The following is a 27,017-nucleotide window of genomic DNA, read 5'->3' as shown; positions in this document are numbered from 1 at the left end:
TATTTGTAGTTACAACACTGTGCCCGTCAGAATTTCAGGTAAAGGTGAAGAATTGCTCTGGGAAAAGCAGGAGATGGTGGGTGCCTAATTAATCAAACCAGGTAGTTAATTCAAATTTTAGTAGTTTAAAATTCTACCAAGAAATAGTTTTCTTTTTTGGGGGGGAAAATAATACAGATTTTTCTGGTATTCCTGTTGTGGGAATTTCAGGGCCAGGTGTAGCATGACTAACTGTAACGAGAAGTCTGTGAAGATGAAACTGTTAAAGCACTCTAAATACTATCAATATCCATTATTCTCAATCAGGGCCAGAAACCAAAATAAAATGTCTTCTCAAGGGGCAAAATTCTCATGCTGCAGTCGTGTTTACCTGCCAGGGTAGTACTTTTAAGCCCCCTCAAAGTGATCAAGTTTTTTCTCTTTAAAGAATGATTCAGGGTTCTTTCTGTCTTTCCCCCAGTATATCAAGTTGTGTTTGAAGTCCACTGACGGAGGAGCTAGTCTAGCCATTGGATTATGACTCTTTTACTCTGCTATCACACAAAGATTTATAGATAACTTTGTGTTGTATGAAGCTGCTTTGTTCCTGACAGGAAAGTGAAAAATTTCTAATTTCACTGGAAAAAGTACCTGTAGTGTCTTTAATGTCCGTCTTTTTTTTTTTTTTTTTTTTTTTTTTTTTGTCTGCTATGTCTCTTCCTCAGTGAGCAATATAATTAAAATTCATAGTTTGGCACTGGGATTTTGATTATATAGTTAATTCTTCATCATTCCTATGTCTCAGATAATTCATGTTTGCCCAAGCTTGTGTCGACCACTAACAAAGTGCTGTAAAGGTTTTTGATTCATTCAGGGTTTGGGCTCTCTGCTACTTACCCCTTCCATCTTGTGGTAATCAACGCTTTTAAATTATTTTAAAATTCAGCATACACAAGTAAGTCTGGTCAGTAGTTGTCTTTTAATTAATGACATACTTGCCAAACACATGAGCTTACAGAAGAATGACTTTGTGTAGCTATCAAAAATAATTAGTATACACATTTATGTTGATTTAATCAGCATGGAAGATCCCTGTATTGTATTTCAGGAAATCTTGTCTGTTAAAAATATGATCTTTAGTTGTTTCCTGTTTTTTCTGGTTAGTAATTGCAAGCATGTAGTGTTGGAGGTGGGAAAATACCACTCATTTTAGAGGTGGTGAATATATTTGTTCTCACTACTTGAACTGGCGGGAAGTAATTGCAAGACTATGTAAGATTTGCACTTAAGTATCTAAAAGAATTGAGATCAAATAAATTTTTTTATTATGCAGTTAGGGGTTTTATTTGATTTCCATATAGGTTGAATTGTTGTTCATAGCATACAGAGAATATAGAGAGTGAAGTTACTCGCTCCAGCACTTCCAGTCCTGCAACTGCTTGTTTCTTTTCCCCTTAGCTGCAAAGCAGAAAATATTAAGTTAACTAAGATTCATTGTTTTTTTTAATGGATGTGTTTTTTGTATAAATATGTAAATAGAAAGCAAATGTTAAGACAGTGAAACTTCCAAAGTGGGACTCTGAAAGATATATAGTTACTGAAATTTTCACTCCTGCAGTCTTAATTAAGTATCCTTCGATCTCACGATGATGTCTCATACTATAGTCATTTCATAACCAGAGCCCCTGGAGGGGGCATGGTGTTCAACCTGTAACTTTTTCAATGTATAGGACATGAACTATGGTTCCCAAGCGAGGAGCTGTTGGATACTTTTCTGTGATTCACTGAGCGACCTTACACCTTGTCTGGTGTGCATAGCACAGCGGCAGAGAATGTGGTGTCACAGTCTAGCCTGGCTCCCTGTGAGGAGGGACCACTCCTTAGGTTTGAAGTCCTATTATTAGAAAAAGGAGTTGAATTCCAACCACTTTTGGAGCAAATACCTTAAAGAACAGATCATTACATGAAGAGAGATTGTCAACACCAGTATTCACAGTGGTTCTGCAGAAAAGAGTCCCAACTTTGGAGCCCAAGTTGGCAGAAGGATCTCCCTACACTTGATAGAGAGAAGGATGGATTTTCAAACATACATCTGGCCTGAGCATTTTCTTCCTAGTTTGCTGTAGATAGTTGTACACGGAGTCTGCTCACTCATCTCATCTCTGTCGATGTACCTAATTATCTGCAGGTGTGATACTCTTGCAGGTATCTGTATCTGCCATTCGGAGCCAAAAGCAGTATTGTGGTGTTGTGCGCTAACTGTCGTGGGCAGCTCAGCCCCACGTAGCCACTCGCTTGTTCCCCCACAGTGGGATGGGAAGAGAAATGGAAGAGAAAAAGTGAGAAAACTCATGAGTTGAGATAAGGACGCTTTAATAAGTAAAGCAAAAGCTGCACATGCAAACAAAGCAAACCGAGGAATTCATTCACCAGTTCCCGTCGCAGGCAGGTGTTCGGCCATCCCCAGGAAAGCCGGGCTCCATGTCACGTAACGGTGACTTGGGAAGACAAACACTGTCACTCCAAACGTCTGCCCCATTCCTGGTAGGGAATATCCCTTTTGACAGTCGGACTCAGCTGTCCTGGCCGTGTCCCCTCCAGACTCCTTGTGCACCCCAGCCTACTCACTGGCAGGGCAGGGTGAGAAGCAGAGAAGATCTTGAATGCTGTTGAAGCTGTTCCTGCTCATCAGGAACGGAGATGTCCAGGTGTTACCAACACTGATTTCAACACGAAAAGCACCTTGTGAGCTACTATGAAGAAATTTAACGCTATCCCAGCCAAAACCACTACAGTATGTTTAAAAACCTTAGTAAGTGATCACACAGAACAGGTTCCATGCATTTTAAGCACTTGTCAAATTTGCACTTGGTGAATAATTGTTCATATTAATTTTGTTGCCTGTATTCTTATATTCCAGCTAACAAATCGCTCCAGGAAATGATGAGGTGGTACACATAGTCTGCTTGCCTGAAGGATACTTTTATTTTTAATCATGATTCATTTGGATTTCCATCTGGCAGAAAACTGCTTAGGAAAATTTGCACATTTTCAAGCATGTCATGAGCTATAATAGACATGTTAAACTTCTGAAATTTACGTGCTTAGAATTAAGACTTTGTTGTTCATATTGAAGTCCACGTTGCAGTTTTTTCTCACTATCATGTTTCTGAGCCAACTTTTTGTTTCCAACCCATTGTTTAGTGTTCTTCTCATTAAGATGTACTACTGCAGTATTTACAATGTCTTCATCTGATTCTTCTGAAACAGGTTATGTACCTTCGATACCGCTCTTCATTGGAGATATTTGAAATTCAGATACAGCTTGTTTACCTGGCAGTACTGGGCATTTCTAATAACTTCTGCCTTATTTGAAGGAAGATTACAGTCTCAGAATATTGTGGCTTTAGTATCTTGCATCAGGTGGAATAATAAGCCACATTTTTTATGCAAAATCTGAGAACGTGATTTTAGAAGTTAGGGCGTTTAAAGTAATTTTGAGATTACATTATTTTAATTTCCACAAAGTAGAAGAATGCAAGATTCAGGCAGGAAATCATGCTGATCATTGACCTTGAGAGAGATAACGAAAGAAAAAATAAATTATTGTACTGGGGAGAAAGGATGGGGTTTCTCATATCATTATATTCTACCTTGCAATAATATTACAATATCACAATAGTATACTTTAGAAGATTAATGTATACATGATTATTTTTAAGGATGGGATTTTGTTTTCTGCTACCACAAAATTTCAGCTTTCCAGCAGTGTGAGGCTTTGTCACCTGTTGTTCAAAAAGCCTTAAAGGCTATTTAGCGCACACGGGTAAGCTTTCTTCCTTTCTAGTTGTTGGCAGAGTATTTGCCAACCAATGAATGATACATTATTTAACCTAAGCGTGCAGGATGATAAAGATGCTTTTCCCATGGCAAACTATTCGAGCCTTGCCTGTCTTTAACCTTCTTGATACATTTAAAAAAAACCCAAACCAGCCAAAAACAATCAAGAAGTTTGCTTTAGTGTTGCAATTTCATAACACAAAAGGTCTAAATAAATTAGCTTTTAAGGCTAATTATGAAGCAGTTTCTTGTGTTCCTATTAATATTGTTACTTTGTTTATTCTCTAAACTCTTCAAAGCAAGGCAGTGTAACTGAAGTATGTCAAAGTAGCTCCATTACTAATGCTCCGTTGGTTAGCCTGGAGCCTCTTTTGTCCAAGCAGCACAACTCCCATCAATACCTTTCTAGCCTGAGCGATGAGGGAGTCTTTATGGCGAGCTGGCCTCCCCGTGCACTGATAAATGTTCCAAGATTACTCCTGTATTTAGTTGAATTCTGTGCTTCTGATGCTGGATAGAATCAGAACATTTACTGTTGTTGGATCCTGGTCATTGCCTATGTATTTAGGGTTCATACTGTGCTCGTGAATTGACAAAAAGAAAATAGTATGAAAAGACTGGACCTTAGCTGAAAATGTCTGCCTAAATCCTGAAACTGAAGGATTCTTTCAAATTTCAGGTTGACTTTCTCTGAACAGCAAACTGTTAGCCCCCTGAATAATTTGATTATAATCGTATTCGGCGGATCATCAGTGCCAGTTTTGCAGGTCAGGTTTGTGAGTAGAAACCTTGAGGGCTTGCTCCTGTGTGTCTACCATGCTTTTGCTGTGGCTGTACCTGGCTGCGTGCCACTTGCAAAAGCACTGCAAATTATCTTCAGTGTGTTAAGAAAAACTGAAGCTGATGTGGCTTTGCCCAAAATATGGCATTTCATGTATCGTATTGCAGCAACTGGCTTGTTCACATGGGCAGGTCTGGGGCAAGAACTGCTCTTCCCTGACTGTCAGCCAAGATTCTTGTGATGCTTTTTGCAGGTACTCATCACAGTTACATAATGAGGGCAAAGTTCTGCTTTACTCTTAAAATACAGATGCACCTTTTCCTTATGAAAAATACTTATTTTCTCCAGTTTCACATCTTTTACTTTTTTCTACGTAGAATGACTTGCAGGAAATTTGCTACTGTGATAATTAATGGATCTGCAAGTTAATATTAATTGGGGAATAGCATATCCTTCTTTTTTGTTTCAAGTAATGATGATGAAAAAAGATTTTAAGTGAAAATTTGAGTATACTATGTATGAGTTTTGTAATTTTAATCAAAATATGTTAATAGTTTTGGGGTTTTTAAATGAAGCTAATATAACCAAAAAGGAGTAGAGTTTGCGAATTCTAGTGTCATGATAATCAGGTAACTTGGTTGTCTTGCAGTTATTTGCATGTAATAGGTGGATTTTTAAAAATTATTTTATTAGAAGATTTTTTTCTGTGTGTGATAGACAAATATCAGTAATAGCAGTCATTGAGGCTTGCTTATAAGTCATAAGGCACTCAATTCTTGAAATGTAGAAGGAGGTTGAACATTAGTACAGTAAAGAGCTATGAGGGTTTTTTTATTGTTTTTTAAAAAATATCTCAGGACTGAAAGCTGTGTACCTTTTCAACTTGGTGTGATGAAGAACACAAGCCAAAATGTTGCTGTTGGTGAATGGCCATTATGTTGGAATTACAATTACACTACCGAAGTGAAAGGTTGTTTTGTACCACAGACCCGAGGATATTGCATAAGATTCTTACATTCTGACACTTCTTGAATGAAATTAATTCATTTAATATAAAGCTTTCTGCGGTGTGGGTAACCCATTTTGTGGGGTAATGGTATTTGTTGTAGGTAGATTTCTGTATTGCTTGTTCGACATTTTGTGAGATGGTATGCAATATTCCATTTGGGATTTTTCAAAATTTATAGTAAGAACTTGGAAAATGCAGGAATCAGGCTGAATTGAGGTTAATGGCTGTTTATAGAAGGTGAAGCCTCTGGGGTAATACAGAAGGTGAATAGGTTGCAGTGTTCAAGAGCAGCTCTGTTTGATTTTCAATTAGAGCCTAGAAGTATAAATTATACAACCAGGAATGAAACACAGAGCTAGCTTTGTTTCATAACACTTGACTTTTCAGATATTTATTATTATTATTATTATTATTTATAATAAATATTAAAGATACACCAGCAAAGACATTGCTATCCTGTACATCCCGTGTTAGAATTAGAAACAGCCATATTAAAATGGAAGTGATTTTTGGCGTTTGTGCAGAAGCCTCACCGATTTGTTGGGTTTGTCCTGGCTGTAAGAAATCTTTCATACTGATGAAAAGCAGTTGGTAAAGGGATGATGACGATGATGATTAGACTCTGTGAGCACACATTTACACTAACCATCTATTTCTGAACCAGAAGGTCCTTCATTTTGCTTTTCTTGGCAAATCAGTCCAGAAAGGTTTTTTTTTTGATATATAGATTTCACAGTAGATACAAGTTTGCTGTGAAATTTATACTGGTTTTAATCCTTTTCTTAATTTATTTTATTTTTTTAACAGTTACTCTGTTCTTGCAGGTCTGCACAATATAATCCAACCGAATCATTGTTGTTTTAATGCATAGAAGTTTGTCATGCTTAACGTGTACTACTTGTTTTTTTTATTTTCACCCCCTGTAGGTATATTCGAATTGTTGGGACCCACAACACAGTGAACAAAGTTTTCCATATTGTGGCATTTGAATGTATGTTCACGAACAAAACTTTTACTCTTGAGAAAGGTCTGATAGGTAAGAGATAAAATTGTTTTCCTTTTATATGAACTGTTGCAAACACTTGCCTTTTCATTATTGCACTCTTACTCTACACAGAAAACTTGAGTTAAATGATGGTAAGCATAAAATTAGTTGGCTAGTCCTTGCAACTGCTTTGAAATTCCAGTTCTGTGGATTAATTAGTGATGCTGCAGGAATGCTAAAGTTCAAATTAAATCAACTACTGCTGACAAAGCCACTGGTAATTGAGTCACGCTGTGGTGCTAATCCAATTTTTCTTTGCATGTCATAGTATGGTTGATGTTACCTCCCGCTAGGTTAGCCTGAATTCTGTAATGAGGATGGAGTAACCAGAGCTATTTATTGCAGTGAAGATGGATTTGGGCATTTAGGGCCTCTTATACAGCCTAGTTTCAACTGCTGAAAGTAAACTCTCATGCCTTGATTTTCCCCCAAAGAGTCATAGACACGCTTAGCCATGGCAGAACGTTATATTGGCTTCCCTTATTCTCCGAACGTTGTGTTGATGGGGCGCTCTGCTACCTCTGGAGCTCCGGACAGCTTATATAGTACTGATTTAAGTACCTCTACATAGTACTGCATTACTTAAGGTAGAAATCCCCAACAGACCAACAATACTGAATGGTGAACTATGTCAAAGTAAGATTTAATAGTCCAAACAAGGTGATTTTTGTGCTTTCTTCCATATAAACTCACGTAAGTGAGATTCTGAAATCCATTGGGAAGAGTTTTGTGTGCCTTTTAGTAGCTGCTTAGGTGGGATTTCCCACAGTTTCTTACTTCTGGCATGAAATCGAGAATTTCAGCAAAATTCTCAGAGTTCATGCTGGTTTTAAACATGTATTTAAATAAAGTATGCACATAAGATAGATGGAAGGGAAAGCAGTGTTCAAAAAAGAATGAGAGGGAAGATTTTAATAAGACACAATTCTTTCACAATTTTTTCTGAGAAAACTAAAATATTTAGCTGTGAAAAAATGGGACCCAACTCCTTCAGCCTGTTCCCAATCCATTATATAAAGGCGTTGCATGGTTGCACCTGATCTCATGAGGTGTGCTGTGTAATTTTGTGTTGTTTTAGAAGCATGGAGTAAGTAGCCTGACAAATCACACCTTACTGATTTTTATGTTATATAGCCCCAGAGTGTACAAGCTGTTCCATAATGCAAATAAAACGTTTTCCCTTTATTTTAGGGAGTTTGCAAGCAGTATTGCCATTGCTATTGACAAGAAAATAGAATAAGCATTAAGGACGAACTGGATTTAAAGAAAACAGCTACCTTCAGTAAGCTGGTTAACAGAGAAACAAAATGTTTTGAGTTTGATAAAACCTTAAAAATTTCATATTTAGCACTGCCAGCTATGAATTTTTAAAAATACAAAATTAGAGTACTGTGTACAAAGAAGTGTGGTACATACATCTTTATGTATTTGATGTAAGATTATCAGTCTTGTTTAGCAAATACCTAATTTAGGACTCAAATAATGTATTTGGGTTTTGTGTGTGTGTAAACTCAAAGATTGGTTTGTTGTAACAGCAGGCAAGTAAGTGAATCTGTGCATGTTCATGGAAGTGTGCTTGTATCATGGTTGGCTTTTCTTTGAGATACTCCATGACATTTTGGGCTTTAGTGAGCGTTTTGGTGAGGCAAACTATTTGATCTGTTTCAGCATTTCTTGAGTTTCAAAGATAATCTAGGGGATGGAGACTTTATGTGGCTTTATTAAAATTTATCCAATTATGATTTTTTTTTTCTGTAGTTACAGAATCTTACAGGGAAATAGGGTACTCATTTAATAGTAAGTATTCGTTGTTCATGGTGATCAGTGGAACTGTGCTGTCACTCTGTTGGGTTAATCAAGCTGTTGTATGCTTAAGTCATTTGAAGTGATCTACAATAAGCAAAGAGAGGCCTGTAGGGCTCTACGGCATCACAATTTCAAGTAACCACTGAGTACTAGCCTGGACTGGACTAGAAATCAACACCCTTGCCATTATCCCCTTCATTTCAAAATCACATCACCCTCATATATAATCTTATATTATACATAATATATAATTATATATAATATAATCTTATATTAAAGAGATGGGAGTCAACACAATTAATGGCCAATTAAAAGAGTAAGGATACAGTGAGTAGTTAATTGAAAGAGGGATGTGGACGAACTTCAGTTTGTAAATGAGGTAGCAACAGTTGGATACATGACCCTGCAGAATTTATGGTGAGAAAGGGACAAATGGCAAGATTTTGGGACTATTTCAGGGCAGTCTGGTTGTGAAATGGTGCAGGGGCACAGTGGCTGTTTCACTAGAATTTATGGCCATCAACATTACCTATCCAAAAATATTCCCAACAGCTTTGATCCATCAAAGTGACCTTATCTCCATTTAATGCTTTGTTTTACATACCTGTGGTGGTTACTATAAGGTAGCATGTTGTCTGTCTCCCTTGATCAAGCAGGCTGTCCCAGTTCCACTTCTGTAAAAAAAACCTGTGTGACTACCAATGGTGTATTTGGCACAGATTTATTTTATTGCTCTAATGAGGACTTGTAATGTTTGTTTCTGTTTCTGCAGTGACCTGATAGGGTAGAGTGAACTGAAAGCAGTTAAGAAAGCTCCACAAAATAGACATAAGTGCAGCAATCAGAGCAGGCTGCTCTTAAGCTTGACTGAGTGTAGAAGCTTTAATCTTTGACCGTTGAAAACCAGTATTAGGTAATACTCCCGACTTTATGTTTTTGTCCAGTATAGTATTAAATATGGTATTAAATTAGGTTAGAACAAACACAGCTGCTGTTTCTATAACCTGTTTTATTAAGAAAATGCGATGTTGGTCAGCCCTTGAAGGCCCTATGGTCCTTTCAGAGAAACTTTGTGACCCTTACTTCTACCAAAATGATGCTGAAGATAATATGCAAAGAGTTTGTCATTTGAAACCTCATGCCAAAGAAAAAAGGCTACTGAAGTATTTGTTCAGGGATCTTGTTTGGAGATTTGAGAGTAATTATTTTTTATATTTTTTTAGTGAAACCTGTTCAACTCGATCAGAGAGCTGTATATACAAAGAGGGTAATATATCAGATGCATTATGACTGATGGATAGTACCTATGTAACGGCTGTCACTGTAAAGTGAAGATTAGAGGGCTGGTAAACAAATAGTAAAAATGAAGCGCTCTTTCATGATAACAGCAATTTTATGTTGCTGTGGTTTTGCGTATATGGTTTTCATGACAAATTATTAATGACATAAAAGTTAATACCGAAGTTGCAATTACTTTATACAATACTGGATGTGGTACTGACATGACCCATTGGTGGTTGAGTAACAGTTTTGAAGTAAAAGTAGCAAGAAATGCTCTTTCTAGCACTGTGTGGTGTTTTAGAGTTGGTTTATACTTTGTTGTCTTGTGAGATGAAGTAAGTGACAGAAATTAATTCCATTGAATGAAATTATTCCCTAATGCAGATGTTAGGGTTGAAATGTAGTTTTCCTTTTGGCATAGTACTATCTCTAAATGTGTAAGTTAACAGTTCTACGTGTTAGATTCATGAGGGTGACATAACTGGTTCATTTAACAGGGATGTAAATATTTTTTTAAATCTCAAAAGCATACTGTTTGCTTTTAATGAACTTCCATTTCTGAAATTTTGAATGGTCTGTAGTCATTAATATTTAATCTAGAATCCAAAACAAATGAAAATTGTCACAAGGAAGAGATGTACTCCTTTGGAGGCAGAAGCAGTACTCGGTGGGACGTGATGTTTCATAAAAGCTTCTGATCTGCCCAGTGGCATAAAGCTACAACAGTGTGTAAGGGGCTGGTTCTGTGTAGTGCCTCTTTTGGTTTGGGGGGGTGGGGGTGGTGGGTGTCTTCCACCTAAATATAGGAACCACTTCCTCTTTTCTGTCTCAATTGGAAAAAAAATTATAACCATGCTTAGTCTTTTAATCAGTACTTGGTGCTGAGGAGCAGTCAGGAACTATGCAGGCATGTGGGTTTGACCAGCCTACCATCCTATTTTAAGCCTCGTTAAGGTCATAGTGAGTGCGATGTGGAAGGCTTTAATATGAAGTTGTGTTTATCTGTAGCTGTCTCAGTCTATCAGACTGTCTTGTAACCTGTACATGAAAGGGAGAACAGTGAATAATGACTGAAGAGCAGGAGATGGATGTAAAACACTGGAATGTCCTTGGTCACCCTCTAGGGAATGCTGTTCAGTACTTATGAATCATTGTGAACCTTCACTTATGTGCTGTTCAATGCCTTAGGAAAACTTGTATTAAATGGGAAAAAAAAATCACTTGTCTCTTACTTTCTGGTAGTTATCTAAAAAAATAATAATTAAATGTATAACCAAGAGAAAAGAGTCCTATCAGTTTCCTAGTGTGTGGTTCAGCTTTGAAAAAGATTGCACGCTCTCTCTCCCCAAGGAAGCAGTGAGGGCTGCTATTTTTGTGTCTAGTTTAATGTTGACTCCACACAAAACTATCATATTTCATTTCTTCTCCTTTTTTAAAGGTTAGCCTTCTTTAAAAACCATGCAGGTTTACCCAGCAACATAAGTCAGCCCTGCTGCAAGCATAGCCTTAGGAAATTATGAAAATTTGAAGTCTATCTAAATACAGCAGGGATTTTTTTTTTCCCTCTTCTTGCTACAGGAAAGGGCAGCTACATGGTTGGTTTGGTTACTGCTACCCATTCTTCAGCAGAGATCTGTCCGTATGACTCCAGTTACTTTTTATTTGATTGTTTTATACTTCCTATTTCCAGTGCTGTGACGAAGGATGTGTACTTACTAGGGCTCTTCTGAAACAGTTGCTATTTCTTCAGGCAGAATGTTTAATGAAGGAGCCCAGTAGCCAGCCAATTGCCAGTTCTAATGACTTGAATGGGTTTGTTCTAACTTACTGGATCAGAAATCACAGGCTTTAGCATATATCAACTGAAAAATCAGCCTTCTCTAAGGTTATTCTAATCCACCCTGACAGTTGGACATAGACAAATATTAGTGGGGGTTTCTTTTCCAGCTAAATATGGCTTGCAGAAAGCTTTCCACTGAAACAGGTGGAAACACTGTTGATATTTGTTTGAAGTTGGTATTTCTTGAGTTCTTGATTGATTTCTTGATTGCTACATTTCATTTGAATCTTCAATATCATCAGGAAATTTCATCTCAAGAAAATAAGAAAGAATGTGTGGAAGAGGAGACAGGACTTTATACTTCTAATTAACTGAAAAGTCTGTAGACTCAGTATTTTCTACTGTGTAGCAAATAAACAAGTGCTAATTCTAAATGAATAAAGGTAAGAATTAAAAAATCTTCTGGCATGTGGAAAATAATGAAAGCAAATGCCCAGTATCTTTTATTTAATACAATAAAATTGAACCCTGGAATAATACTGACATTCCTGATTTTTTTTCTTTGCTCTCAGGCTTCTTTTATCTAACCATCGCTTCCTAGTGAGGAAACTTTGGTCAGCTCAGTTGATGTTCAGGTGGAGAAGGAATGCGATTGTACCATTAAAAATGGAGCAATCGAAAGCTGAGCATTTAACAGATGTCAGCATGGAAGAAAAATCACTCCTTTACATTAACTAAAACAAAAATTATTTTTTCCCAGTACAATTTCTTGTTTATAGTTTCTTCACAAAGACATAGTTTTGTGTCTTAAGAGAATTCAGTAAAATGAACAGCTGTGTTGCAATGATGACACTTTAGCTGAGAATCTTTGACTGTTGCTTGTATATTCAACAGTCTATAATGCTTTAAATTACTGCCTTCCTATAAAGTACGACTACTTAGTGTATCTGCTGTCTCTATGTTTATTTTAGTAATTAAGGTTCATTGCTGACTGATTTTGTGAGCTGGTGCAGGCATCCATTCTGTTCTTGCCTTTCTGTGTTGCAAAGTTATTTGTGGATTTTCTGTTGTGTGATCATGTCCTGTCCCGTCCCATACCCCCAGTATTAGCCAATTGACTGCAGTGAAGTTACAATGGATGGGTAGAAAGCAAAATCTGACCTGTCCAGACTGGGAGGTGAAAGGAAGAACTTTACACTTCAGACATGGAAGCAGTTAACAGTGGCTGCATTAATTTTTTTGAATACATCAGGGGAAAAAAAATTCCTACAGAAAATCAAGTCTGCTAAAAATTAAGGGGTGGCGGGGTGGGGAAGCATAAAGGATAAATAAATAAGACTGAGGCAACCACACACTCCTGCCATGTTTTTCTCCTGTGGGATCTCTGAGGACAGTTGAATGACGTATCTGTCTTATCTTTAAATATAGCCAGTATAGATGGCCCTTAAGTCATGCCTTGAAAATGACAATCCCTTATAAAAATACTATACTAGAATTAAATATACTGCCAAGCTGTTTGTTGCTCTGTACTGTAACATAAGACCAAGAGACAAGATAGTAAGTTTTAATGTTCTGATGCTACTGTCCTGTAACCTCAATCATCTTCTCCGTTTTGTTTGCTTACAGAATGTGTATGCTTTGCTAACACACATCTTTTCCATAAATGAAAATCAGATTTATTGGAGAAAAACTGCTGTATGAACAGTGTGAAAAAATTATTTCCATATTTTAATCCCCTCTTTTGTTTTCTCTTACAACATTGTTTCCTGTAAAAGCTGGGTAGCTGGTGGATAAAAAAAAAAAAAAAAAAAAAGAAAAAAAAAAAGAAAAAGAAAGAAACAAGACTGTTAGTTTTGGCAGTATGTTTTTGTAAACAAGTGACCTAAATTGAAGCAGGAATTCTAAAGGGAAAAAGGAAGAGAACCAGAAGACTTGAAAATACAGCACAGAGCAGAGTCCCCACCAGATGGTATTTTTAATAAATTCATCAAGCGGATATAAAAGATGATAATGAATATTCAAAATAGGGAGTGACAGACCCCCCCCTAGACAGAAGGAAGAGTATGGTACCTCCCGCACACTGCAATTAGTTAGAATCACTTTCTAATTAACCGTTGTAGGGAAGACCACAGAATTCTATTAAAAACACACTAAGACAGTTTCTGGGTGGTTCTTAAGGATTTTGACTAATCAGGGTAACATCATCGTAGGAGGTCACGGATTAGTGCAGAAATCTAGATGTGAGAAAGAGCAGGACAATGCTCAGAGGGCCTGAAGGTGTAAAAGGGTGGAAGAAGAGAGCTGTGCGGTGTTCAGTGCTGTGTTCAGGTAACGCCTCACATAGCTCGGGGGGGGTCCGGAACATGCCATAGAGCTTCAACATGAACATTGATTCTGACACTTCATCTTTTACTTTTTTTTTTTTTTTTTTTTTTTTTTAACCAAGACTTCAGTAGTTTCCTCTTCCTACAAAAAGCAGCAATATATATAGATGCTTTAATACCTATGTAAAACGGATACGCAACGTTCCCTTGCTGCCAGGGAAAAGGGGAAGAAAAGGAAGCCAGGGCAACCTCTGTTTCAGTGCCAGCGCTCTCGGTTCTCATTGTTAGTCTTTGCTGTATTCAGACTGTTCCCAGTGAAGTACTTCTAATGTCTGCCACCTGCTCCCCCGTAAGAATTTGGGGATTTCTGAACGTCTCTTTTCAGTAATAGGGAATTAAGAGGTTTCCAGAAGAATAATATGGTGGGTTTAGTAATATTTTATGAGCAGAGATGATAGTACAGTAGATTTTTCAGAAACCGTTGCCTTTCCACTGCCTTGGATTATTACTTGGCAGTGAGCTTGCGCTTTTTTCCCTTGTGTGTTTTATGATGTGGTGGTTGGTTGGTGGTTTTTAGGTCACGCTCCTGACACCACCAGCACAAGTAAAATCCTAGCTTTTCATGGAAAATTATCTCTCTTTTTGGGTGCTGGAGACTCTTACAATTAGCTCTGAAATTTCACATAGCTATATTTCAGCCATTTTCAGATGCTGTAGTATTTTAAATATATATTTTACAGACAACTATTAAAATCATGTAATTATTATGTGTGCAGTGAGCTTAAAATAGTACATTTGCACTTGTACTACATCATTTGTTTTCTTGTGAAAATTCCAACAGTGTTCATTTGAAGTCTTACTTATTTCTATTTTTTTTGTTTTTCTCACTTTCAAAAATGTTTTATATGAGAGATTGTGAATTTGAAAATTTTGTTAAATTGATCGTTGTCATTCAGATAACTTTTTTAACTTATCTTTCTCTGTCTTCCAAACTGCGTTACCACACAGATTGATTGTCCTTTATCAGAGGCTGTCACACAAAATCTTAGCATTTTTTTAATGCAACCTGTGCCGAAAGATTTTTTGTTATCGTTTAGATAAAGCAGTCAGTGTTTTTAACACCACCACCACCTCCTCCCCAAAAAAGGCTCAACTGGCAACCTTGATTTTTACATGTTCAGAGAGGATCATTTTTCAGTCTTGTTAATTTTTTTTGAGAGAGAATTTGAAAAGTTGTAGAGGTTAACTAAAAACTGAGCATTTTAGTAAAGTGCTGGACCTAAGGTGTCTCAAATAGCTTTTTCTTTTTCTTTTTTTTTTTTTTCATGTTTATCTGCCATCCTGCTGGAAGGTGATGTTCAAAAAGCTCAGGATTCTCTCTCTAAATTACAAACAGAAAGAAAGTACCATGCTTGGTTGAATGTTAACAAAGGGAAATAATAGGAGGCTCCAAAACCAAGTATTGGAAGTGTTTGTAAAACAGTGCTGGAAAAGTACTCTATGCGCAAGAAAATAAACCTCTTTCTTGCAGCCTGCTCCCAGAGGAGCTGCTGTTGTCTTGATTTTTGATGAAATTGCTGAAATTATGTCAGGTTCTAACTATATTATGAATATTGTTTGATTTGAAAGGAAGGGGGAAACTACTTAGCGTTGATTTAAGTCAGATTAAGCAGGACTAAGTACATACAAGAAGAGCATTCCTCTCCTTGGGAAGCTTTCTGGAAACCAACACTAAAGTTACATCCTTTGCTAAAGAATAACAACTCCCAACGCTAAGCTTTTTTTTTTTTTTTTTTTTTTTTTTATTGCCAAGCATGTAATGCTCCCCTGCTTCTAAAAGTGCCTAGTAAAGAGTTATATTATCCTTTATCTAATTTGGTTTATAACAGCAGTTTCCAAGCTAGAGAGTTCAGTTTCGGATGTACCAGGGAGGAGGAAGAACTGAACTTAGAGGACGCTGACACATGGACCACAGTGCTGGATATGTACACTGATCGCAATAGGGTTGTAGAGGTGAAAGAAAGTTCATTATACATGTTGCAGCACAGGGTAGCAGTTTAGCACTGGCCTGTGCAATTAGAATTGTAATCTTACTTTTTTTTCCCACTGAAACATCCTTCCTCTTGTCGTGATTTTCCCAGGAATGCGTTTACTAATTTGAAAATTCTTTGAGCTCCCTAATTTGGTATTTTCCCTCTAATATTCAAATAACTGCGTGTAAGGTGAATGAAAGAAGGCCAGTTTGATATTCTGCAGTAGTATCTTTGACTTTCTTTGACATAGTGGGCTACTGCATGCTGGCATCTTTTTATGGCTGCATATAGGATAGAGAAAAGAATTATCCAGCAAAGATCTTTGATGAAATTAAGAGGGAGGGGGGGAAGTACTGTATGATTCCATTACTGTCTCCTGGAGGAAACTCATTGTCCTGTGTTTTAGCCTTCCTTTTTTCAGTAGGATGAGTTCTAAGTACTTTCTTTTCTTTTGCTATTGGGCTATTACAATTTCTTTTTTATGGCATTTAATCTTCTCTTTATCCTGTCTTTTGACTGAATGAGAAATAGTTCTGTGCTTGCTGTTCCATTTGTCTGGCAGACCTATTGGTCTCCTTCCCTCTTGTAGTCCAATACTTGTATTGAAGGATTTTGTAAGTATTAAAAAGCATTTAAATTTTCTAATTTCTGGGGTGCAATTTCTGATCACAGACAGAGAGCCTGTCAGAAGTGCCAGCAGGTATGGGTTGAAGATAGTCTCCTGAGCTGTGAGACTTCAAGCCCTGGTTTCAAAGACTTTGAGTCCTGGCTTCCCACAGTCCAGATCAATGCTTTAAACTATCTCCCACTTATTTCTCTCTCTCTTCTTTTTCTTTTTTTTTTATTTTTTTCTTTTATTTGGGGGTGGCGGGGGTGGGGTGAGGTGTTTCGTCATGAAAACAGGAATAAGTTAGTTTAAAATTTTAAAAGTTTTGCTAGATAAGGTAATTTTCTCCCAGTTGTATTAAAGGACTGATTTCATATCACCAAGACAGAAATCCATCTGTTAATTTAGCAAGCTATTCTGGGATCGATGCTATAAAAATTATCTGTACCACTTGATTCTGTTTCATAGTTTGTATTAAATAAGAGTTAAATTTCTTTGTGTTGATCATACTTTCATCCTTTTTTTCTCTTTCTCCTTTTTCCCTATTCTTTGCTAGAAATAAAGACCATTGGTATCTGAACTGTTCTCTGACTGTATGTCTCTCATCTTTGTATTTTTAATTCACAGTTCCCACTGAAAATGTTGCAACAATTGCAGACTGTGCCAGTGTGATAGAGGGTGTAAGTCGCAGTCGGAATGCCTTATTGAATGGAGACACAAAAAACTATGATTGGGATTCTGGGTACACATGCCATCAGCTTGGGAGCGGAGCTATTGTAGTACAGCTAGCACAGCCCTACATGATTGGATCAATACGGTAAGAGCGTTTATTTTTCTCTAAATTAAGGACAGCAGTGAAACTTTTGCTGAACACTGTTATTTTCCTTAGAATATATGACGTTTGGAAATGATGGTAATTAGGGGACTAGTTTTGTAGTTGTCATTTGGCTTCTTACTTCAGTATAATGGGCATGTTAAAAATTAAATGTGTGACTTATGTGTTGAGATACAGCAGAGCAATTCCAGGAAATATTACATTTCAGAGATTTAATAATAGTAATAGTCAAATTGTAAGATTAAAGTTATATACTTATATTAAAATAGAAACTTAATTGCAGCCTCATTTGTGGTCAAAGTAGGTGCAGTTCCTCATATCCGCCTCATTGTGAAAACATAAACAGTTATTGAAGAAAGCCATCATCTCGAGCCAGCCAGGTTTCCTTTGCACTATACAATTAGTACCGGTTCTTACTTGAACATGGAGTATATAATAAGGGCACCGTAACCTGAACATTGCTTTACAGCGGTGGGTTAGTGAATATCTTTAGGTCTGGACTGAAGTTCATTGGGCTGTTTCTACAGTGGATGTTTGTAAGCATGCGAAGAACGAACTTTTGCCTAATGTAGAAACTTTGAAAGGAGATTAGAGAGAGGGATTGTTCACAGGTGAAGGCAAAAATATTCTTGCCAACTTCAGATCTCTGACTGTAAATTATTTTTTGTTTTATAACATCAGACATACAAATCCTTATCTTAATGGCTTCCTGTTCTTTGTATATTTAGAATATGTTGTCAGGGACTTGATTTGTATTCTTTGTGACCGTGAAAGAAAGAGAAAGGTTTCTGAAGTTAGAATAACAGTGAGCAAAGTTGGAAACCCCAGGTGAGGTACTGGCTCACAACAGAGACCATGTACATAGGTACGTATTGCTAGGAACTAGCTTGGTGCTGTCCAGCTGTCAGTTGCCTCTTCGAACTAACTGATGAACAAGTGAGACTTGAAAGTTCCTTTATAACTGCCAATTTCTGGTTTGCTTTGAGGCATTGTTACGACGGTTATAAAACTCTGAAGATAAAGTTTAAAATCAGACATCCAGGCAAATCTCTAACCTAAGGAAAGTACTGTTTTGTTTGTATACTAGCTATAGATGCTATGCATAATGCAAGTCTGGCATTGTTCGCGCTGCGTGAAAGAATTAGAATGCATGTAGTTGGCAGCATTTGACAATGAATGTTTTATGCTTTCTCGTTTGGTGTTTTTAATGTTCAATTAAGTGTTGCATCTCAAGCAAAAAAAAACAGGAAGACGCAGTACTCAGATTTCTTAAAGGAGGTAATTGAAAATGTAATTACATAATTTTCTTGCCACTTTAAACTTAAATTTAAGTAACAGCAGGAAGCTTTGGCCACATAAAGGAGAAAGAGGGGAATGCATTAACTAAAACGTGTAGTTTCTCAGTTCATAGTCCCTGTCTTCCTAACTTACTGTTTTCTGCTGTCTTTCAATCGGTGAATAATACCATCTCTTCAAATCAGTGCAAAAAACTTGACCTTACTAGGGTTTATTCTTGAGCAGAAGATTTTTAATGTTCCATTATTAGTATGTTAGGTGAACTAGACTTTAGGTTACCAACAAATGATAACTGCATAATCGGCAAGTGTGTAGAGCAAATAAAAAAAAAATCCACAAAAAACCCCAAACCAACAACTAAGCATTACATAATTTAAAACTAATAGGCATTTAATGATTTATGTTGTATTGCATTCTACACATATAAGGGTAGAATCTTCTTTCTTTGTCTGCTTTCCTGCATGTATAGTAGAAACAAGATGAATAGCTTGCCTTAAAAAACAACAATAATAAACGTCGTCATCTAGGGTATCTTCTGACAGAGGGGACTACTTGCATTGCCTCGAGACAGAAATGCTAGCACTATGTCATCTCTTCCTTTGTGTTTTACCTAGAAGAACAAGTGTTCTGAGTTACAGCCGCATCTGTTGCAGATCATAGGCAGCCAAGGGAAAGATGCCTCCTTGAGTGGGGGAAGCAAGGTTTCACTATGTGGTAACTACAGCGTTGGCAAGGGTCTAGAACATGTTCTTGTACTGTGCAATGCTAAAGATGGTGACAATGGTCTCTTTATTTAACACCAGGAGATCCGTGACTGATATGAAAATCAAATTATGTATAAACATAAAGAAAAAAAATCTTAATATTTTGTCTTAATGAAAGCAACAGATTTCTTTGAATGGAATGTCTTCCACAGCTAATATAACAGCGTTTGGTGCCTGTTTTCCTGCTGTTTGCTTGCTTGAAAATGGCCTTGATCTCACCTTCCCACCTAATAGAAAAAAAATTCCAGGAACATTTTCTTGAGGCTGGCTGTACAGCATGACTGCAGAATGACATGAATTGCTGTACCCCCAGAAACTGAGTCATTAGACCTGTGGGTTTGGATTCTAAATGAATAATTAGGAATTAAAGTACATGTGTTTTAAGTTCAGGGACATGAATGTGCCATTGAATATATTTCTGTCAGAGACCGTAAATATATGAGCCTTTGAAAAAAGGGTACGAGCTCCTTTTAGTCTATAGAAATTGGAATACCACTGGAGAGAGCCTCCAAGTCAGAACATGTTGCCATGGCAACTAAATTCTGAGTATGAAAAAGGCAGAACATCTCTTGGTACTCAAATATGCATTAGAAATGCATAGAGGTTGTAATGTTTCAGGAGTGTATCTTGTATGCATGCTTTCTGCAAAAGTCATCCCATTGTCATAGAAGCTTACAACCCTTCACGTTGGGAAAAGACTTGAGGAGGGCATCTAGCCTGGCTTGTTCCTCAAAGGAAGGTCAGCTATGAAGAAAGATCATCCTGTTCAAGGTTTTATGCACTCAAATCTTGAATATCTCCAAGGAAGAAAATACCACAATTTCTCTGGGTAGCCTGTTCCAATGTACTCCCCGCCTCCATGCAATTTCTTTTTTTCCTATGCCTCTAGTCCATCTGGAACATCCTGTTTCGATTTTTGACCGTTGTCTTTTGTTCTTCCTGTTGTGCACCTCAGTAAAGAGCCTGGCTCAGTCTTTTTGATAACCTGCTCTCAGATACCAAAGAGTGCTGTTAGGTTTAGGGCCAGCAAGGAACCTTCTTGAGCTAACCAAGCCAGTTTCCTCAGCTTCTGGCACAGTGCATGTGCTCCAGCCTCCCAGCGATCCTGATGGTCCTCTACTAGACTGGCCCAGGTCTAGCAGTCTTGTATTTGGGTCCAAAATGGGATGCAATGTGTCATGTTTTATCTAACAAGGGTCAAGTAAATGAGCATAATCTCTTCCTTTTGTTCTGTTGGCTCAGTACCTGTTCCTACAGCTCGGTATGCTGTTAGCCTTCGCTGCTGGGAGGGCACGCAGGCAACTAAGGACTTGGGAGTCATATCGAATAGGAGGTGCCCTAAAATTTTAGCACAGACAGACAGACCATAGAGTTGTTTACTGCAATGGATTAGGCTGGGTGAGGTACAGGATTTTGCTTTTGATCTTGTTGAATTTCATGAGATTCTTTTTTGCCCATGTCCCTAGTCTTCCCAGAGGCTGGCAATCAGTCCTGAATAGCAGCTTTACTCTGAGTATATTAATTGCATCTTTGTAAAAGTATTTTAACAACTTATCCCAGTTTAATCTATTTGAAGACTTTATTACTAATATGAATATGTGATAGCCAGCTGTCTTGCTTTTCATATTCAGTGTGATTTTTAAATTAACAAATGATATCAATTAGCTTTAATCTGTTTCCTGTTTGTTTATGCCATCATCATATACATCTCTTATGCTTCCTAATTTTCCACACCGCTTCTGCTTATGAAGTTTTTCTTTCTTTGCTGCTCATTTTCTGTGCTTGCCTGACTTGAGAGTGAAATTGTAACTCAGAATAAATGATCATATAAGCACATAGCAGACAGAGGAATTTTATCTCTTTTGCAGGATCCTGAAGAAAGATTGATTTCCTGCAAGATAACTCCTGAAACATAAATATCTGTAGAAAATGAAAGGGGATTATAGACAACTGAAGGCAAAAACGTAGACAATTGTATAAAAAAAAAAAGTATCTTTTCCATACAGTTTTGATTTTCTTTCTTTTTCCTTATCTTTCAACAAGTGTTGCTAGCTCAAGTTTTAATTTCTGTTCTTTGGTGTTTTATAAGTATGCAAGTAGTTTACAAACACAGTACTAGCAAATACTTATGCTGTATATGGTAACTACTGACTTCCAGTATTCAGGAAGCAGGTATCATCCCACCAGGTGCATGACTGTTGTTTGGTATTCTGCTAACAGCTTGAGTATGTGTAGTTATATGACAGGCTGAACTAAACCATGACAATCTTTCTCACAGAAATCTAAGAACAAAAAGCAATCAGAGATGGCACAAAACGCTTGTGTAAATGCAGAACAATCAATCAGAGGGCAATGCATGACATTTAGAAAAATACCATTAAAAAAAGTACTGCAGCATCTTTTGACGTAACAGGTAGCCTATATAATCAGTTTCACACACCTGTAATGTGAAATTTTATTTATATTTGAAAAGCTTTTGTTTTATAAAATGGGGTGTTATCAGCATTTGATGTAGATAATGGTACCATGTTATATGATTAACAGGCTTAGATTTCAGATACAGAAGTGACACATGAGAAATATGCTTAAATCTCAGAGTGTTGCAGGGCGTGAGCTGGATGAAGCTGCATCTCACTTTTCCCTCTCAATCCTAAGGGCAAAATTTACTAACAAGAGCTAATTTAGCTTTTTATTCTAATACGGAAAGTCCTAGGAACACGGCAATTTTGCTGTGAACGGATGCATTCCCAATGCGTATAGTTCTGACTTTTAAAGTGGAATGTTCTTCCTGTCATTCAATATCCATCCATAGCAAGACATAGTTTCTATACGAAAGTTTAGCCTGGTAGTTTGCCTGGAATGTGTTTCAAAGATTACTGTACCTGGCATAAAATGTGACCCCTATGCTCAGTGTACACTGGTGAATATTCATGTAATCACCAAAAAGGTTTTCACTGCTTATTATCCAGAAAGGTATTTCATGCGGCGTAAATTCCAAATAGGTCCTGACATCAGTCTCCCTCCCTAGTCTTTTCTAAAAAAACTGCTGCAGGGAGGTGAAGAAAGAAATTGGGTTTTAGTTTCACAAGTCCCTAAGAAACAAAAATCTACATTTAGCATTCATGCTAAGTCACTTTGGGAAAGATTTTGCCAACTTGAATTTACTCATTCTTTGGTTTGTAATAATTCTAAGCCATATGCTTTTCTAAACCTATTTAACTTGGGCTAGGTTGTTTTGGGGGAGAGCAACTATATGCATTCTTAAAAGGAACACATATGTCCTGTTAGCCTTTTGCTCTAAAGCCCAGCCAACTGTGTTTTAATTACAGTATTAGTAATTAGTATTAGTTGAAATTAGTCACCAGTGTGCTTCTGATATTTAAACTGTTGATTATAGCTTTGAAAGCATGAATCAAGGAAACAACACTGAGCCCCCCGATGAAAAACATCCTACTGAAAAGCATAATTAGCTACATTTTAATAGCCTTTTTTAAAAGAAAATAGATTTATGTATATTTTTGCTTTTCCCTCTTTTTGTCATTTAGAAGGCTTGGTTTAAATATTGGTGTTAAATCAACTCTGAATCTCTTGATTATTAGTAGTTATCAAATCCAAAATTTTAATCCATAAGATTTTGTGGTGGCGGTGTTTTTTTTTCAAACAAAATATGTGCTTCATTCAGTCTCTTCAATATTTGGAGACCTTCGAGCTAATAGAAAAGCAGAATGGGGAGGATCTGATGAAGCAGGGGAAGAGTGGTGGAAGTTGGGGTGGCTTTGTTTTGGGATGGGGGGGTGTTAAGTCTTTCATGATGCCACCAGGAATGATTTTTATTTTTTACTCTGTCATCCCTATGAATTTTTATAATTTGTAAGAAGACAGTATTAATATATGCTAAAAGGCTTCTGTTAAAAGTGTTTTATTTTAGCTTCTTAAAGCTATTTTTGTCAGCTTTTTGGTTTTTTAATATTAATGAGCTGGATTCGGTTGAGAGCATCTAGGGAGTTTATTTTAAATGTTTGTCCAGTAGACCTTATTCCACTGTGAATGCTGGGATTCCAAAACCTAAAACAAAAAAAGCTAAACCGGATTATTTTGAAAAGAAGGTGATGGCACTGGCTTTTGGGGCAAAGATGCAGACACACGTGTTCTTAATAACCAGATTCTAAAGACGGTCCAACATCTGCTTGTGGCAGCACCTCTCTCTAAAGAGGAAGGATTGTGCATTCAGCAACTGGCTAGGTTATTGCCTTCCTCTAGCAGTGTTGGTTTTTTAAATGTTAAGAGTGAGCAATAATTTTTGCAGTTATATTCCTCCCAGAAGAGGTAGCAGTTGAAAGCAAGAAAGACTCTCAACTGGAAGAAAGGGATTTATAATACAGAATTTGGATGATCTTCTGAAAGGCAATTGAAGAGAGACAGCTTGAAACTCCGTGTCTGGGAAAGTCTGTAGTGTGGCACAACTTCCTTTTCTTTCTATGTGTATCTCGGCTATTTTCATTGACAATCAATGTTTCCTTATCTATTGCACTTTGAAACATGCTGTTCTGTGGAAGTTCTTCCTCATAGCCAGAGAAGGAACCCCGGTTAGCTCTATTACTTGGCTTTCACACTTCTCTGTGCATGTGGCTGTAGCTATTCTCATTTAGGTCATCACATCATTGCGGTTACAGCTATTTTGGATAGCTAGCTGTACTTGGGTTGACTACAGCAGGTTCATTTGCTTCTGTAACACATGGTCAGATTTAAGCAGTAATTCTAGTAAGTGTTAGCTAACTTTGACATGAATCTGAGGATCAAGAGACAGCAGCAGTTGTTAACAGCCAATATATTGCAGTAGAGTCTTTATTTTCCATTGATGTATTGAGTAAGGGTTCAGAGAGTAAGAAATTTAAGAAAAACAAAATCAGAAAAAAATAGTTTTCCGTGACAGACATAATGTGGTTTGTTCACTTAGCATACTGCAATTCAAAAACTTTGGGTAGGTGGATGAGAGAGCATTGTTTCAGAGAATGGCAAATGCAGCATGCTGGGTTTGCCTCCAGTCACTTCTAACTCAAATAGAAAAGAGTTTTGAAATTTGGGTTTTGGTATCACATTTGCCATTGAGTTTACATGAGAATAGTAAGAACAGCAGTTAGATTTTCTAAACTCTGTACCCAGCTAATCAGTGGAAAGACACCAGCCAAATGTTTTAAGTAAAATATAGGCCAAAACACATCTATTCCTCAACATATGAACAACATTTAACTGCTTCTAAAGAAGAAATTGCAGATGTGTCTGCCTCCGTTATGGCCAGTCCATTGCCCCGTTGTGTAAATACCCTCTTCACATTTGTGGATCTTTCATTGGAAAAAAGGATGTTCTGTATTGGTTTGCAAACATGCAGGATATAATTTTTCATGGTTTTGCTAAAGGCATTCTGTGCTAGATATCTTTCTTACATACACGTATCTCGATCTCATCCACTGAGGGGGAGAGGAGAGGAGAGGCAAGGTTCTTGGTTTTGCTTTAATTTGTATCCTTAGAAATAAAATTAAATTGAGGAATGATGTTGAGGTTTCAAATATCTCTTACAACAGGGAGATAATCCCCATATAAAGAGATGTAGTAGAGAAGATATAGCATTTTCCAGATGTGTTTTTTGAGAATGGTGCACTTAAATCACATCCCTGATGCTTTAGATCTTCTCCTCTGTGAAACAAGTATGGAAATTGAAGGCTGTTCAATATGTCCTTTAGTGCCCTTCCTGAAGAGCTGCACATTTGTTAGGATGAGTATGGAATGAGTCCTTGAGACCTCTATTTTCTTCCTTTTTTTTTTTTTTTTTCTCCTTTTTTGCAATTTGATCAACAGTTCATTGCCTTTTCGCCTCATTATGATGAACCAGGACTGGGAATTCCCATTTTCTTACGGTTTTTTTTTTTTTTTTTTGGGGGGGTATATTTTTGATATATATAGAAAAAAAAAAGAGAATACAGTTAAGAACACAGCATAATCTTTTTAGTCACTGGAATCTTTTTTCTGTCTCCTCTTAAACTGAACTTTCCAAACAGATCTTTGATTCAGGTTTAAAGCAGGCAATGCAACATGCCAAATAAATTTGTTATTTATTGACTTTCAAATAAATTAAAAATAATTGGATTAATATAATAGATTAATGTTAGTAAGATGGTTATTGTAATTCTGTGAGTTTATTACTGGCCTTAGGATAATAAGAATAGAGACACTCATGTCTGAGATGACAGAAACAGTAAAGACCTTGTTCAATGTTAGAGGCACGTTCCAGCTGTATTTATAAAGGAGTAAGGGAAGGAAATAAAGGACTGGAAAAATTAAGCAGCTTGGTTTAATATTTATTTCACTTATCACAGAACAACTTCTTCATACACAGGTTGTTACTTTGGGACTGTGATGATCGGAGCTACAGCTACTACATTGAGGTTTCAACGAATCAGCAACAGTGGACTATGGTGGCCGACCGCACAAAAATTTCCTGCAAGTAAGTTTAATTTTTTCCATTTATTTGCATAAAGTCAGAACTGGAAACTTGGGGGTTTTTTATTCTTTTGTTCAGTACTTACATAGGTGCCTTTCTGACTGTGAAAGAACTATTCATTACATAATCTGTAGGTTACTAACTCTAGACCCTTGTAAATACAGCTTTAGGAGGTAACGGCTTCTAGTGTGGATAAATATCTAGACTTTGAAACAAGAATCAAGTTCTGAAGATCCACATCAGTACTGGATCTTCAAACAATCTGATTGATTGTACATTCTCAGAAACAGTCTGCCTGCCATACCCTTGGTTTTGTGATCACTGAAATGTTTCTCCAGAGTTCACATGGTTAGTGACCTTGATGTCAAATCACCCCACCTTGAAAAACATGGTAGGGGAGAAAAGAGAGCATGCTTGGTGAAGGATTTTCTTAATCAAATGCCTCTCTCTCTTATCAGAGCATATAATTGTGTTGTATGATATTTGAAGGAGGTGGGGAGAGTGAGGATAAGGGACCAAACCATAGTATCAAAGTTACCTGAGCTTGACCTTGCCTCTGTTCAAAAGCAGAGTACCTGACTTATATGCACTGAGCGTTCTGCTTCTGAACAGGACCATGCCATAGAAAAAAAAGACTTCTTAAAAAGAGATAAAAAAGAGAAAAATTGTCTCATTTTCATTTGTATACTTAAATGAAGAGAAATCCAGCATGAATACTGTCCACATGTATAGTGCTGTTGCCTTTTCTGCCATTATTGGATCTGCTGATAAAACCTATTCTTTTAGTATGGAGGAACGATTCAGTGTTGATAGCCTTCTTAAACCATTTGATAGTTCTAATTCCAAGTTAAGAATGACCTGGATACTTGTTATAGGACTGAAAAGACAGTCTGCAAATTTATGCTACATATCCAGAAGCCAGGTATGCTCAGCATTCAGTGAATGTTGATAAGATATGATCTCTTGGCGGATCCCCAGGGAAACTCAGACTCAGAAAAATATTATTTTCCTCAAGTCGGTTTCCCCTGATAATGCTTTCCTTTCTTTTCTGGGACAAAATTGAAGTCATCAGCTCATATGGGGACAGCCCCCACCCATCCTGTATTTGTGATAACCAAAACAAAATTGATTTTACAAA

At 37.1% G+C, this 27,017-nt stretch overlaps 1 protein-coding gene across 1 annotated transcript in view; it reads left to right on the top strand.

The window, feature by feature from the left end:
- The window catches only part of BTBD9 (BTB domain containing 9), a 117,719-nt gene that overhangs the window by 68,023 nt on the left and 22,679 nt on the right, over positions 1 to 27,017 (top strand). Inside the window, exons 8-10 of the mRNA XM_040612351.1 lie at positions 6,536 to 6,645; positions 17,113 to 17,302; positions 25,775 to 25,882. Of these exons, the coding sequence (XP_040468285.1) occupies positions 6,536 to 6,645; positions 17,113 to 17,302; positions 25,775 to 25,882 (408 nt within the window). The remainder of the gene's footprint in view (positions 1 to 6,535; positions 6,646 to 17,112; positions 17,303 to 25,774; positions 25,883 to 27,017) is intronic.

This window comes from Falco naumanni, chromosome 12 (assembly GCF_017639655.2).
Source record: "Falco naumanni isolate bFalNau1 chromosome 12, bFalNau1.pat, whole genome shotgun sequence".
Classification (NCBI taxonomy): Eukaryota; Metazoa; Chordata; class Aves; order Falconiformes; family Falconidae; genus Falco; species Falco naumanni.
Note: the sequence above shows the minus strand (reverse complement) of the source record. Positions and strands in the feature narration are given on the sequence as shown.